The sequence below is a fragment of the Stigmatopora argus genome, chromosome 7 (assembly GCF_051989625.1).
Source record: "Stigmatopora argus isolate UIUO_Sarg chromosome 7, RoL_Sarg_1.0, whole genome shotgun sequence".
In the NCBI taxonomy this organism is placed as follows: domain Eukaryota; kingdom Metazoa; phylum Chordata; class Actinopteri; order Syngnathiformes; family Syngnathidae; genus Stigmatopora; species Stigmatopora argus.
The window spans coordinates 7,987,113-8,002,995 of NC_135393.1; the positions used below are offsets into that span (position 1 = coordinate 7,987,113).

A 15,883-nucleotide genomic window follows, 5' to 3' on the forward strand; every position below is an offset into this window, starting at 1 on the left:
AGGGCGGCCCGGTAGAGCGAGTGGTTCGCACGTCGGCCTCACAGCTCTGGAGTCCTGGGTTCAAATCCAGGTCATGTCCACATGTGTGGAGTTTGCATGTTCTCCCCGGGCCTGCGTGGGTTTCCTCCGGGTACTCCGGTTTCCTCCCACATTCCAAAAACATGCATGGTAGGCTGATTGGACACTATAAATTGCCCCTAGGTATGGGTGTGCGTGGTGGTCTGTCTCCTCGTACCCTGCTGGCCATCGATTCAGGGTGTCCCCCGCGTCTGGCCCGAGGACAGCTGGGATTGGCTCCAGCACCCCCGCAACCCTAACGAGGATAAAGCGGTTCAGAAAATGAGATGAGATGAAACATGTTGAAATGATGACAAAGATGTTACTAATCAAATGTGCATAAAAAAAATAGCATTATCATACCCTCTTTGCAGCTGAAGATATTTTAAAGTATTCCATACTATGTACATTGTGTAATATTTAAGTAAACTATTCCAGTGTTGGACCCCAGCCAGAGTTGTTTTTGCTTTTATAAGACTAATGGAGAAAAGTTCATAAACAATAAAAACAAACAATTAACAGACCAACTCTGATTACAAATGCAGTATTTTGAATCAATTAATATTGGAATATTGTAAAATTGTTGCTTTAATTACGTTTTGGGAGGGGTTTACTAACAGTGGTCAAAATCAAAATGGCAATATTTCAAATGAGAAGAAATGAGACCAAATGGGGCCAAAGATAAATCTAACAATGTGTCATTTAGTGCCTATAAACCTGATTCCATGTGTAAAATCAGATAGGAAAATGCACTTGCTCCAATGTTTTCAGAATAATGACAAAATATCACTTCAATCTGTAATGACATGTCAGTTCCAGAGGTTTATAGCTGCACTCTCAATTTTATTTTTAAATCAAGTCATCAATTACCAATTTGTGTAAAATAATTCATCAAACACACTAAACTGGCGACGCACTATTTGGCTGTAAAAAGCAGAAGCCTTCCATTTGTGGATCAGCACACACACGCACACACCAAACCAGTGGAACAAGTGCACTTTTGGAAAGTACGACCACGGTTAAAGAAAGGGGAAAAGTGTTTTTAAACAAGTGCACAGTCAAGTAATTGGATTTTATGCCCTGGTCCCGCTCACTTGCGCCTTTCTCTCCATGGTGCTCCCCCCCAAAAAAGCAGCTCTCTCCAAAACTCTTCAGGGCTTTTCTTTCACCACCTCCCCATGCTCTTTTTTTTCAATCTTTTTTTATTTTAATTCTTTGACATCGCTCGGCGGGTGAAGATTTTTTTTGTTGTTGTTATAGTTTTTCCCCCTTTTTTGTAAATGAAAAGCTCCGTGAAAAAAAGCGAGACTTGCATGCGAGCCGCCTTGTTTTGGCGCATGAGAGCCGTTTGGGTGCACGCACACAATAAACCTGTTGTTAACCTTACTGCTGCAGATATATTGGAAGCAAACTGCCGATTGTTGGCCGAAATGTATTCAAAGTATAAAATAATGCCCTTTGTTTGGAGAGGGGAAAAACTTTGCATCCTTTGTGCGCTTTTTGCGCCTTGGCGTCCCCGCGTTGGCGCATTGAAACGCGATTGTTTTCTCGCTTTCTAATGACATTTACCGGATCAAAACACGCTGTTAATTCGATCAGAAGGCCTCAGCCCTGGCAACAATGGCGGTATAATTTCTCCCAAAGTTTGTTAAGTTGACCGAAATTAGGCAAATGAATAGGGGTCTCCAGGCTGTGCGTCTTGCAGGTGACGGCGAGATAATGCGCGCTCGCACCAGCTGCATTCTTCTTTATTTCTCCCTTTCTTTGGCCAGCATTATTAAAATTTAGGCCAATGAAACTATTCACGGCACTGAATAGACATTTTCTTATAGGATAATAGGATACAAATTGAGCCCCCTCCAGAAAGGGGTCTCCAGTGGCGGCTCCTCGCGTGCGCCTTGACGCGGACCACGCTCGTGTGCCAGCGGACCCCCGCAGCACGCAACCACCTGCCCTTCACAAAATACCCACCACTAAATAAACACACCCACACATACATTAAAAAAAACTAAAAAAAACGACGAAAGACCTCAAACACACCAGTCGTGTGACAGGCATCACGAGGAGGGGGTCCTCGAAAAAAATGATACAAATCTCCCCTCAATTTAAACCCTATTAAAAAAAAACCTCCCTGCCATTGACACCAATAGCCGTCCGCTTCATTTGAATAAACAATCTCGGCAGTAAATCATCATGCTTCAGTGCCATGGACGGCGATGGACGTTCAATCCATTTTTTTGGATTTGCCAGCCCCCCAAACGAATTGAACGCCCACCACCGTCAATGGCAGCCGACGACTTGAACGTTTAATAGCAGGGGACAGGCCGTACACGAGACAGAAAGACGTCTCGGTCTACTTCTATGCAAATGTAGTCCCACGACGAATCACGTGCTTTCAAGCAGCCACGTGGGTTAACAAAGCCAGGTCAGACCACCCCCCCCGCTCCAAAAAACAACAAAAAAAACAACTGTTTCTCCAAGTGATACTAAACACACACGTTTATCCCTGCATGCATGGTGGACCCCCATCTAATCCCTGTGTGGAATAATTTACATTTTAGCGTGAATCCCCGCTGGATGCGCCCCTTTATAAGGAGCTGTTTTATTTCGCCCTGCTCACATCATTTCTGTCGCAACGAGGAAGACTTTAGCACATTTTCATTTTCTATGGCATCCAAAATGAAAGAACGAAAGGTAAGCCTAATACCCCCTTTTATTTATTATTATTATTATTATTATTATAGTTTCCATAAGTTTGATCATAATACACATCACCTTCACCTTTATTTTGTTTAATTGCTATACTCACTATAGTGCGCAACTCCATTGCGCCAGCTATACTACAGTTTGCATTACATTAGTCGTTTGAAGTGATAAATATAGTACTTTTTTTCAAATCTCCTTTGAGAATGCACTTTCTATGACGTATTGGATGTGAATAGTGTGGTGGAAGCTGTGCGTAAAGCACCCCTGCGCGTTTTTTTTGGTGCGTTTCGGATGCTTCTAAACGTGTTTTACACTTCTTTTCCGTGTTTTTTTTTAGAGAACGCCCATATCTCACAAAGTAATCGAGAAAAGAAGACGAGATCGGATCAATCGCTGCCTCAATGAGTTGGGCAAAACTGTCCCGATGGCACTGGCCAAACAGGTACTTGATGATAATCATGATAATTAATTATAAACATTGAAAGTATATTTGTTTTTTCTTCATATCACCATTTTTTTTACCTAAAGAACTCTGGCAAGCTGGAGAAGGCTGAAATATTGGAAATGACTGTTCAGTATTTGAGGGCGCTCCACTCTGCAGATTTCCCAAGAGGAAGAGAAAAGGGTGAGTTAAACTTTCCAAGTGGGGAATTTGACATTTAAAATGACAAATGATATTCCACATACCACATAAAGTGGGCATGAAGTATTAACCAGGCCCCCACTCAAAAGTCTGCCCATTTTGTGTATGTATGTATGTATGTATATTTATATATATGTATGTATGTATATATTTCAGCAACACACTTATTTATTTATTTATTAACTTATTTATTACCTATTTATTTATGTCTAAAATGTCTTTTCCTGTGTCTGTATTCTCACCCTCTTGCTACTGTGACAGTGAAATTTCCCAAATACGGGATGAATAAAGTTATCTAATCTAATCTAATCTAATTTTGTGTGAGGTATTCAATAAACAATGTGTCAACGATTATATTTTGAGTGCACACTAAATTTGAGCAAAGAGAATGTATGATATTTGTAATTGTTATTTTCTTAATCAAAATTGTAAATCCCAATTTTAGGTAGCAATTTAATATTAATGTGCAGGCGTGAAAATAATCAAATATTGCATGTATAAATGGTACATATTGCTCACAAGAGGGGTAAAAAAAACATGAAAACATCAGATGTAACATTAAGAAGACAAAATGACAGGATATCTCTTCAAAACATAATTAGTGTGAAAAAAGAATGCCTTCTATCAATACATAAATGATTGATAAATGTCTGGAAAAAGCCTCCATAAAATCAAATTTAGCTGCACTGCTTGAAAAAGTTCCACTTGTGTTCTGTGAAATTTTCCCTCCTTATTTTAAATGTTTATAATGACGTCTTGAATGGCCTTTACCTAACATTTACCAAAATATGATACTTTAATGCTCCAGACTATCCAATTAATCCCTCTTTAGCGACCAGAAGTATTACACTTGATCAACATTTTAAGTATGCAACAACACAAAGTACACATGATTAAAACAGAGAAGATAAATGACAAAATAGACTGCGTTTTCACATTGTGCATTTCAATCAAAAACTATACAACACTTCTCATTTTGAAGTTACTTTTGGCAATGTTTTAGACTCAACTATACAGAATGCATTCACTTAACTCATGGCTGCTTTTGATAGCGATAGGCGTCCAATCCAGGATGTATTAATCTGACAGAAAAACTGATGCTTCTAATTTTAATAGGTCTGCCAGACGTCTATCACCTTCACTGGCATCAAAAGGTTTTAGCAACCAAATGAGGCGATAGCTTCTCTAAAACTATCCGCTGTTTGTGCGTCATTGCAGGCGAATTGCTGACCGAGTTCGCCAACTACTTCCACTATGGCTACCACGAGTGCATGAAGAATCTAGTCCACTATCTGACCACGGAGGACCGAGCAGAGACCAAAGACATCAAATATGCACGCATCCTGGCCTTCCTGCAGTCCAAATCCCGCGCGGTCACCGAGCCCGTGTTCGCTTCGGCCGCGTCCGGACCCGAACCGTCGGACTACCTGGGCCATCAGCCTGAGCACCAGAGCCACAGCCCCGTAGAGGCCGCGGCGTACCAGCAGCCCAATCCGGCGGGACACTTGGCTTGGCACAACTCGGCACGTGGCCCGGCCATCTCCTACCAGCCCGCCGTGGCCTTGAGTGCGCACGCACCGCAGCACGGTGGATACTTGTCGCCGGTGCAGGGACTCGAACATCATCACTACTTCAACTTGATAGGCCACGCGCACCACAACACGTTCACTTTGCACAGTGCGCAACACGCAATGTAACAGACCCTGGAACTAACACACACACACACACACAGCCTAGTTGTTTTATTTATATCCATTTGGAAGATGGAATTCGCAAACTGTACATGATGTGAATAAATTTTTCATAAAAAAGTTGCAGTTACTTTGGCATTTTTGTACTCAATGATTAGGAAAGATAATTATGTGCTCGACTCGCTAAGACCCCCTCTAGGCTTAAGTGGTATAGAACCAAGAGATAGATCCATGTCTATAATTGTGACCATTCATTCTATAATTCATTTTCTGATCCGCTTTATCCTCACTAGGGTCGCGGGGGTGCTGGAGCCTATCCCGGAGGCGGGAGACACCCTGAATCGGTGGCCAGCCGATCGCAGGGCACAAGGAGACGTACAACCATGCACACACATCCATACCTAGCGGGAATTTAGAGTGTCCAATCAGCTGTTTTTTGAATGTGGGAGTAAAACAGAGTAGCCGGAGGAAACCCACACAGGCCCAGGGAGAACATGCAAACTCCACACAGGTGGACCGACCTGGATTTGAACCAGAACCCCAGAGCTGTGAGCTCTTAATTGTGAGCAGGGAAAACTAAATGAATCACTGTGACCCATTTCATTTCATTTTCGCGCTGGGTTGTGGGGGTGATGAAGTCAATCCCAGCCAACTGTGGGAAGTAGGTGGGTGACACCCTGAATTGGTTACAAGCCAAGTGCTTGGCACAATGAGATGAACAACCAATCATGCTCACACTTGTGCTTAGGGGCAGTTTAGAGTGTTCAATCAGCCTACCATGCATGTTTTTGGGATGTGGAAGGAAACTGGAGCACCCAGAAAAAACCCACGGGAATGCAAACTCCAAACAGGAAGGTCGTAACCCACTGGGGGATGAAACCTTCAACCTCAGAACTGTGAGGGGGATGTGCTAGCAACTCATCCACAGAGTCACATTGACCCATTTTTCCCCCAAAATATTTCAACGTAATCAAAGAGTACCCTCTGAACTTTCAGATGACATGTCAACCATTTTATTACAATGATTCATCTCTGCCCTACTAATTGGCTAGCAACCAGCAGTTCGCTGGAATGGGTTCCAGCACCCCTCGCAACTCTTGTGAGGATAAGCAATATGGGAATGAAATGAATGAATGTTTCATCTCCAATAAAATGCAACTTCAAGTTGGGTGGACAGTGCATCTTTGATTTCCAATATCATGGGAAAAATACAGTGGCCACTAAGTGCAAAACAGAAATGATCTATGCCACATGTGTCAAAGTGGCGGCCCGGGGGCCAAATCTGGCCCGCTGCATCATTTTGTGTGGCCCGGGAAAATAAATAATGAGTGCCGACTTTCTGTTCTAGGATCAAATTAAAATGAAGAGTATAGATGTATCTTAAATTTCCTGATTTTCCCCCTTTTAAATCAATAATTGCAATTTTTTAATCATTTTTTCTGTGTTTTTAGTTAAAAAATCATTTTGTAAAATCTAAAAATATATTTAAAAAAGCTCAAATAAACATTGTTTTAGATCTATAAAAACTAAATATTCAGGGCTTTTAATCCAGTTCTTTCAATCCATTTATTAAAAAAATCTAAATATTATATCTAAAATGGTCCGGCCCACATGAAATCGAGTTGACGTTAACGCGGCCCGCGAACCAACCCGAGTCTGACACCCCTGATCTATGCTATCTCATTTCATACTACTATCAGATTCAGCTTCACGTTTGTATGTTTTATCCACTACTATGACTTTGGAATTTTGACACAGTGGGATCAAGTTATCACACAAGGGACTTAAAGATGAAGTCGAAACGCTTTCTTATGGCTGAAAACATCTTCAGACAAAATATTATGAATGTGCTACCACCAACATTGTGCTCAATAATAATAATAATAATCGGACATAGGCTTTGTCATCATCATTGACTCGACAAAAGCCTAATTATCATCATATCCAGAAACTGCGTATGACGAAATTGGTAATGAAACTGCGCCATGAACAGTTCCACTATCAAAACGGATTTTTATTGCACAATTTCAATAGTTATTGATTTCTGTGGGTCCTTATAGTTGATTTTTGAATACTTTTTCCAATTGCAATGAATTCCTTCAAGCATATTATTCATTCCAGAATGCCACCTCACACATACACAATGATAGCTATGATATGAACCATAGCACATTCTAAGACTGATTCGAAGGAGTGAACCGCTCTCCTCCTTTAGCAAAGTTGCACGTGTTTGAATGTCAAAAAGGGCGAGCTTAAACAGCTAAAAGGCGAGCCGCCTCATTGTGAGTGAAGACTGAAAGGCGAACAATCATGCTTCATCCTTGAGTGACTGCGAAGAAATGCCATCAACACCATGAAATCAAAATTTCTCTCTCGAGAAAACGACAAGAAAATATTCTCCTCGTGGTTCCCCTTTAAAAACCCGGAACAATCCGCGTCTCACCACGAGGCTTCTTAAGACACATTCAATATTAATCAAAGACATTAAAAGAAGTTATTGTGTACACATTCTAATGTGTGTACACAAGAATCAGTTCAGGGTGGCTGATTCAGTGATGGATGCATATGAATAAAATGGCATCATTCGCCTGGTTGCTTGAATAAAACAAGTTAGGCGGCATTAAGCTCCCCCCCAAAAAGACCCCCCATCACACACGCACAACCCAAAAAGAAGACAGTGGCCATGTCGATGAATGGTGACTAAAAACACAAAGTGTCGTGGGGGACTCGTGTTTATCCACACGAAAAAGCCTCACATGAATAATAATAAAGTGAGCACGGATAAAAAGAAATGACATTGATTGTCACGTAAACTCAGGACGCTGTTTGTCTTTGCTATTCATGGCACAAATGTTTCTAATCAAACTATTTCCACTTTTTTTTTTTGAATGAGAATCAAAGCAGGGGATACACGTTCACGTACGTTTCCACGTATTGAAAGAAACTCACTCATTGGCTGCTTCTGACGGTGATAGACGTCCAAACCATTTTGACTGGGAGCGTTGGCAGCAATCGTTAATTAGTTCATAGCTTGTTTTATATCGATATTCATGCTTAAAACTGATTAATGGGCCATTAATCCAGAAGTATTTTCGTAACTTGGATTGGATTGGATTGGATAACTTTATTCATCCCGTATTCGGGAAATTTCATTGTGACAGTAGTAAGAGGGTGAGAATGCAGATACAGGAAAAGGCATAGTTATAAGTTAGACAGTTCAGTTGCAAAGGCCGCAGAACAACAAAGCCAAAAGCACAAAGTACAAAGCAAATCAAAGTAAATGGGATCATTAAGAATCACCAAATCAAATCATTAAGACAGAAAAGCAGCAAAAACACAAAACGAGCAAGAGTGGACGGAGCTACCGCCACAGGCTGCCACTTGAACGGCGCCATCTTGGTTGCGGTAGCAAAAATGGATACAGACTCAAAAAGTCTTCCACAAGATGGGGAACCGAGGTAAAGAATATGCAGGGATTTTTCGTAAGTAGAGCTGCATTTTATATGTAAATTCTCTCAATAGTTCGACGGTCCTTAAAATACGAATACCTAAATTGTTTAAAAATTATTTTGTCCGAAAGATGTGAGAAACACAAAAGAAAGCAGTCAATAATGCAATACTCAATGCTTGACAGTTTTCTAAAATACCACAATGTTGCATTTTTTTCTATCTGAACCGCTTATCCTCACAAGGAGGGGTGCTGGAGACTATCCCAGTTGAATTCGGACACCTTGAATCAGTGGCCAGCCAATCGCGGGGCACGAGGAGACGGTCAACCATTCACAGTCACACTCACACCTAGAGACCATTTTAAAGTGTCCAACCAGCCTACCATGCATGTTTTCTGGAATGTGGGAGGAAACCAGAGTACCAAGAAAAAACCCACGAGGCCTAGGGAGAACATACAAACTCTACACAGGAGGACTGACTTGGATTGGAACCCAGGACCCCAGAATTGTGAGGCCGACACATTAACCACTCACCCGCCAGGTTGTGTTTTTTCCTTTTTCATATTTTGAAAAAACATTTTACTTTGATCGAACGCCTCACTTTACCTCATGTCACCCCGTTATGCATATGATCTAAAAGACATATTTTTGTACTTTTTAATATATAAGTTTGCTCTTTTAGCCACTACTACACTTAGTACAGAATTTTTTATAGGATCTGTGAACCTGTTACTGTGTGTATGGTAAGTGAGTAAATATTGTAAAGGCCAAATATATAAGATATACTATAATATTACAACTGCAGCATTGATCTGTAAGCTGACTTAATCAAACCTTTGAATGTTTACTAGCTATTATTGATGAATCTGTACCAGAAAATCAGTAGCAAAAGTCTGAAATGAGTCATATTTTTCTATTAGCAGAGGAAAAATGTCCAGTTTTCTCTGTTCCATCAGCACATCTTCACCATTCTGATTCATTTTCTTGAGAAGCGCCTCTTAATGCTACATCCAGCTTTAAAAACTGCCCCATGTACTTCTTGCAGCATCGGTGAACGTTCCCGGATCATTGTGAGTACAATGATGTTTTTGTTAGGACGTACGCAAGCTGTGAGAAGTCCAACAGTTAATCGCAGCGTCGCCACAACATTGGCTGCCTTTACACACCTCGCAATCTGATCTGAGGCTTAACACGCGGGAGCTTTGTTGAGGAAAAAAAAGGGGGTGGGGTGTATCGAGGATAGAGATCATTCCCACACTAGATAGCACTATCTATCTGACGTGGGGTGCTTTAAAAACACACATCCCCCGCTCGCCATTCCCTCACGATGCCACCTCCCCCTTCTGCTCCTCCTGGGATTATAATGCCAAAACTTGGCAGGCACACGAGCAACAGTTTTCCCATCAGAAGACAAGGCACACTTGGCACCGGACTCACTGTAAACGCAGCGTAGACATGAATGAAAGAGGCCCCTTTGGCAACGAAAGGGAGAAGTCACTGGGCACAGGTCAGCTCACTGTCTCCTGACATGCAACTTTGAGCACACCAAACATGAATTTTTGGACAATTACGCCAAGCAGATCATTTCTTTGTCACTCTCCATACAGGGGGAGGCCACACAGAGTTTGTCACCTTTTTTGCCCTTGTCAAGCACCACCGCCGTGCCATCAGATTATGCAAATCCACGGACTTGCCCCCGATTCAACACTATCTCTATTTAGGAGTAACGTATCGGAGGCATAAGTGTATGTAGCCTTACAAGTGGCAGTGTCAGACAGGAGGGGGGTCAAAGGCATCTTCTCAGAGAAAAAGGAAGACGTGCTGAATACTGTACCAAATATCCCACTGCGGATTCTCGTCTCTGTCACGCCCTCACATTTATTCCTTTCTTGTTTGGATGGGAACAAGGAGCTGTGATTTCAAAGCAGCTTTTGCCCATTTTTTTAAGCTGTGCGCCCCTCCGCATCCCCACAGAGTTGGCACACACCCTAAAAAAAAGTCACAACAAAGCTGTTGTTTCATCACAGAACGTGACCAAGAATGTAGCCCTAACCCTCATTTCAGCTTTGCTATTAGGAACATTTTAAATGTCTGAAATAAATCTTGTTTTCTCTTTTTTTATTTTAATTCAAAATATCTACTTGTTTTTTCATTATTTTTGTTGTTGTTTTTAAATTGTTTTTGTATATATATATTTTTAAAGTATTTTTCTAACTTTTCATTATTTTAATTATAATGTGAATCATTAAAAGGTTGTTTATCATTTTTTAAACTATTTTTGTAATTGCTGTTCTAAAAGTAATTATACCTTTTAGTATTATTTTTAAACAAAATGTCTTCACAAATACCCTTTTAAAATCCATTTGTTTAGTTTTTTAAATTAGTAGTTATTTTTAAATACAAAATTAAAATGGAAAAATAACAAATCTATTTTTTTTCCTTCACCCCCCAATGTTAAAATCAAAAACATCCAAAATAAATAAATTTAAATCTAATATCTACATACTACATACACATCTCTATATCTGCCAAAAGCAATAATGCACCACAAAGGAAACTGCAAAATGTATACTGTACATAAAATAATATATCACAATTATAGTCCCTATTTTTCTTAAATGCATTACTGTAAAGTGCTAAAAAATATATACTATGGGTGTGTAAGACTTGAATGATAACGTAAAAGAACATACGATTACTGTGAATAATGTCAATAGGGTTATAGGCTGGTGAGAATATACTCTAAATATATATAACAATACCTATATATTATTATTTTGCATGTGGTGCTGAGGCAAAGTAATTGCGTTTCCAGAATAATTTGTGATACACATGCTTCAGAAGTATAGTCACAGAACCAATTCCAGCTGACAACAAGGTTCAGACAACACCTTAAAAATCCACTTTTGAGGAGAATATTCTCAAGCAAAAAGGACCTATACAAGAAAACTGTACGTATCCTTGGAAAATGATTGTTAAGTAAGGGTTAAAAAGTGTGAATTTTCACATCGACGACCTTAAAAAAAATAAAATCCCTCACGCTTCAGTGCTAAGAAGACCATATGAAGTGTGACAACCTCAATCTGGAGAATACAACTTGAAAGTGGTGCCCCGAGTGGCTGTGTGTGTACTACTTGTGTGTGATGTGGTCAGGCACCTGACATACTTGAACGCAACCGCCAAAGAGGGCCAAAGGGAAAATAAAACCCCAGGGTCCTAATATGCTCCGCGTGCGCTTGGCTGGTCTCGTGAGGGGCCAAAAGTGCCGCGGTTGCCTCTTTTGTGCCATCGGTTGACGGCTGCTCCGATGTATTTATCCGCGTCCAAGGGGGCGCCCCCGGGGTCGACCCACCAAGCCCCTGGGGTCACCCAGGGAGCAAACGGTCCGGAGGGCAGACAAGTAAGATTGGCAGTCAAGTGACCGAATGAACCCCAGTGAAAGATACAGCTTATAAATGTTGATGTGTGGCTGCCGCTAGTGTGAAGGGGAGGATTCTACTTTTAGCCGTGGACGGATGGCAAACAAGACTGCAACATCGACACAACAGCAGAAATAACATTACGACGAAATGTATCAGACTGCGGTTTTGGCCCGTTGTGAATGGTGAGAAGAAATGGTCAAAGCCCCTCCGCTGACCTCACTTGTGGCCCTCTCAGCAGGGACCCCATGTCAGACATGACAACATGTTGCAACACAACATATGCAGAGTGACCCTGTGAAAGCCGTACACGTCAAGAGCGTAGTGCAGAGGTGTCAAAGTCCAGCCAAATACATCCAACTAATCGATCGCTCGATAAATTGTGTGCGCGAAATGGTTTAGTAGCAGGTGAACCTTAAGAATCTTTCTCGTATATTGTGTACGCAGCCAGGACCTTCACAATAGGAGCCTTGTTGATTTTGTTACACTTCCATTCAGACCCATTAGCAAAACAAACATGGGCTTGTGGAGAGGCTTTACTTGGCAAGCCCTTCTTTTAGCATTGCCAAAAATCCTGCTGTATGGTTTCAAAAAGCACTTGCTACAACAATGACAACACGGATATTTTGTGGCATGTTTTAGAACTGCTAATGTATGTGCGATATCAAATTTTCTGTCAAATGTCGCTTTGCTTTAGAGCACAGGTGTCAAAGTGGTGGTCCGGGGGCCAAATCTGGCCCGCCGCATCATTTTGTGTGGCCCGAGAAAGTAGATCATGAGTGCCGACTTTCTGTTTTAGAAATGAATGAAGATTATAGATGTATATTATATTTCCTGATTTTCCCCCTTTTAAATAGATATTTGGAATTTTTAATCATTTTTTCTGTGTTCTAGTTCAAAAATCATTTTGTAAAATCTTAAAAAATATACAAATATTTTCTGTTTTCCACTTTAATATGGAATGTAAAGAAAAATTTGGTTTCCTTTTGAAATCGATTAAAAGATTTTCCCTTAGCAAGAAAAAAAGCTCAAATAAACACTTTTTTTAGATCTATAAAAAATGGACTATTCATGTCTTTTAATCCTGTTCTTTTAATCCATTTATATAAAAAAATCTAAATATTATATCTGAAATGGTCCGGCCCACATGAAATCGAGTTGACATTAATGCGGCCCGCGAACCAACCCGAGTCTGACACCCTTGATTTAGAGCTAATGTGTCAAACCAATTCCACAAAGGGCCATGAGGGTCCTGGTTTTCGTTCCAACCAGTACAAGGCAGACCACTGAATTTTCCACTGAAACGGGCAGCATCTGACTGCAACCAACTGATTAAAATCGGATCAGATTGATGAAAAAGGGTCATTTTATTTGGTTAGAAGGAAAACTTGTACCCACTTGGCCCTTCATGGAATTGCTTTGATACCGGTGATTTAGAGTGTTACATCCTTTTAGACCTACTTGAAAGCCAGGGATGGAAGTGAAAATTAAATTTTCAAATGCACAAATACAGTTTTACTTGACTTTAATTTTGCTGGGTGTAGTTCATAGTCAGGTGCACTTGATTGTATAAATGGCCTGATCCAATTCTCAGTATAAATTGGCGCCCAATATGTCTATTTTTTAAGTATCGAATTTGGTCACAAGATCGGATCTGATCCAGTAGTTGCGTGTTTTCAGGATCATCCTCTTTGGCTGCTGTAAATTGCAATACAGGTCAAATTGTCCGTCTATGAATGTCTATGAGTACAATCCCATCCCAGCTGAAACATGAGCGTTCACAGCCAGTCCTCCAGATAAAATGAGTTGGACATCTATCGTTCTCAATAGCAGGCAATGAGTTAATCATCCATTTTCTACCGTGCTCGTTCTCGTGGTCTGATTTAGGTCGAAAGGTCAGGAACACCCCAAAATAGTTGGCAATCAGGCATACGTTAATATTAACAACTGTTAATATAAACACCTCATGTAAGAATAAATTGGTCCATCAGCCTTTTGTAATAATCAAATCAAATGAAATGAAATGGGGAACAAACATACAATGACATCATTCTCTATTTCCAAGCAACATTTTCCTGGGAGAATCTCCGTTTTACAATCCAGCTGCGGTGGGGGGCACCCGGATAGTAGGATTACAGCCACACAACAAACCCTCCATTTGTGAGTAGAAAACTTCCACAGATAACTCAATGAATGGCCGCTAACCCCTTTTCTCTCACCGTCTCCGCATCGCGGAGAAAAGTTTCAAAAAGCACTAACAAGATGCACATTTTACATTGAAAACTGTTATTGTTCACCCGCTTAATCTGGCCCACCATCTGAGAAGAGAGCCGTGGGTGAGGGGGGGAGTCAACTCAGGCAAGAAGCGGGGCAGCGGGGGTGGCAGTTGGCTTTAAGGAGAATCCGTCGGGAAGTGTCCAATGGATGTTTCTCTTTGCTCTATGGGAGGAACGTTGTATATGTTGCTTGTTTGTGTGTGTCTTTGAGCGTCTGGCTTGGACATGGAGACGGTGCGGCGTCTCCCGTGTGACGCCGGGGCCTCGTCCTTCCCTACAGCTGCGGCTCAGCGGATTAGGCCTCGTCCGCAAGGCAACATTACACAAGTGGCCTTTGAACAAAAGTCATGGCTACTATTAATGATATGGTAATCCCTAATGGAGCTACCTCCCAGTAGTGATTATACTGACATGGGAAGAATGTCCAAAAGTCCTGGATTGCAAGTCGCCAAACAACACTGCCACTATTGTTGGCGCCCTCGCACCTACTACATCCACACATACATCCACTGCCCCCTGCTTTTTGACACCCTTGCCTCCACCCTATGAATAAAAATGAAAGACCCACCCCCAAAAAATGGATACGCAGTCAACCCAGGGGGAGAAGGGGTGGGATGGCAATGGGAGGGAAAAACAAAGTGTCTCGCTCGCCCGGGATCAGCCGGGGATTTCTCCCTATGTGGTTCCCACACACTGACATACTGAGATGGATCCCTCCTCTCCAAGTGGCTTCCTTAGCGGGACCACACAACCACTCGCTGATTCCGGAATTAATCTGCACTCGTTGCTCGCCTTTTCACCGCTACTGGGCGACTAGGCTGACGAAGAAGGCGGTGGTGGTACAAGGCGGTGGTGGGCTACACTGTTTGACTGAGTAAATGTTCTCCGCAGGGCACAGCATTTAACCAGAAATATGTCCTCATTTATAACTCACTTAGTTTTTCACTCATGTTCTGCACAATGTTTCATATTTCGCATCTAATAGTGCATTCCACGGTCATTAAAGCAAATTTTGGTATATGTCACGACTCCCCAAAACAACACAACCTACTACATAATGTATACCCAGGCTGACAGCCGTAACAGTATACAATATGTCAGGTGCTGCTGGAAAATATTATCTGCATATCCTCTAGCAGAGCAAATTATAAAGTGCAACGGAAGTTGCCTGGAAATGAACTTTAGAAAAGACAGTCAGTCTGAAGTATCTGTAAGGGAACATTCCATTGGACATCAAGTGACATTGATTCTGTGTCTCTCCATGAATCCTCCAGACCCTGGGACCTTCATTTTCAAATGAAATGCCCAATCTATTTAAAATTTGAAAGCGGTTTTAGGACTGCAGTGAAGATAACAGGCTAATATAGTTTTGCGTAGACGCAACTTTCATTGTGGATGGTGCCTTTTTAAGTGCAGTATAAAAAAAAGCAAACTGTTATTAACAAAATGTCTTTAACAGTGTACTCAGTTTGCATGTAGTGAGAGTAAGGAGTAGTGAACTGATTCTCCAAAAGAGATTTCAGTCGCAGAGATAATGGGATACTGCCTACAAAAAACTAATCACATTAAATTCGAATAGCCAGGTATTTACAGGTATAACCCAAAGAAAGGTCCAGAAACTGATGATTTAACAGGAATGCAC

The 15,883-nt window shown here is 41.3% G+C and overlaps 1 protein-coding gene across 1 annotated transcript; it reads left to right on the forward strand.

Moving 5' to 3' along the window:
- Nucleotides 1–2,575: 2,575 nt before the first annotated feature.
- helt (helt bHLH transcription factor) lies at nt 2,576–5,103 on the forward strand. Its single transcript, XM_077605995.1, has 4 exons — nt 2,576–2,751; nt 3,101–3,205; nt 3,292–3,388; nt 4,625–5,103. Exons 1-4 carry the CDS (start codon nt 2,635–2,637, stop codon nt 5,101–5,103), a joined length of 798 nt encoding a protein of 265 aa, XP_077462121.1. The 5' UTR covers nt 2,576–2,634.
- The last annotated feature ends 10,780 nt before the right edge of the window (nt 5,104–15,883 follow it).

What these genes read in the sequence shown, in the direction of transcription:
- helt (XM_077605995.1), top strand. Translation starts at nt 2,635, where the DNA reads ATGCGCCCCTTTATAAGGAGCTGTTTTATTTCGCCCTGCTCACATCAT. An exon ending in CGATGGCACTGGCCAAACAG is followed by an intron (nt 3,206 to 3,291) that starts GTACTTGATGAT and finishes TTTTACCTAAAG; the next exon opens with AACTCTGGCAAGCTGGAGAA. An exon ending in CCCAAGAGGAAGAGAAAAGG is followed by an intron (nt 3,389 to 4,624) that starts GTGAGTTAAACT and finishes GCGTCATTGCAG; the next exon opens with GCGAATTGCTGACCGAGTTC.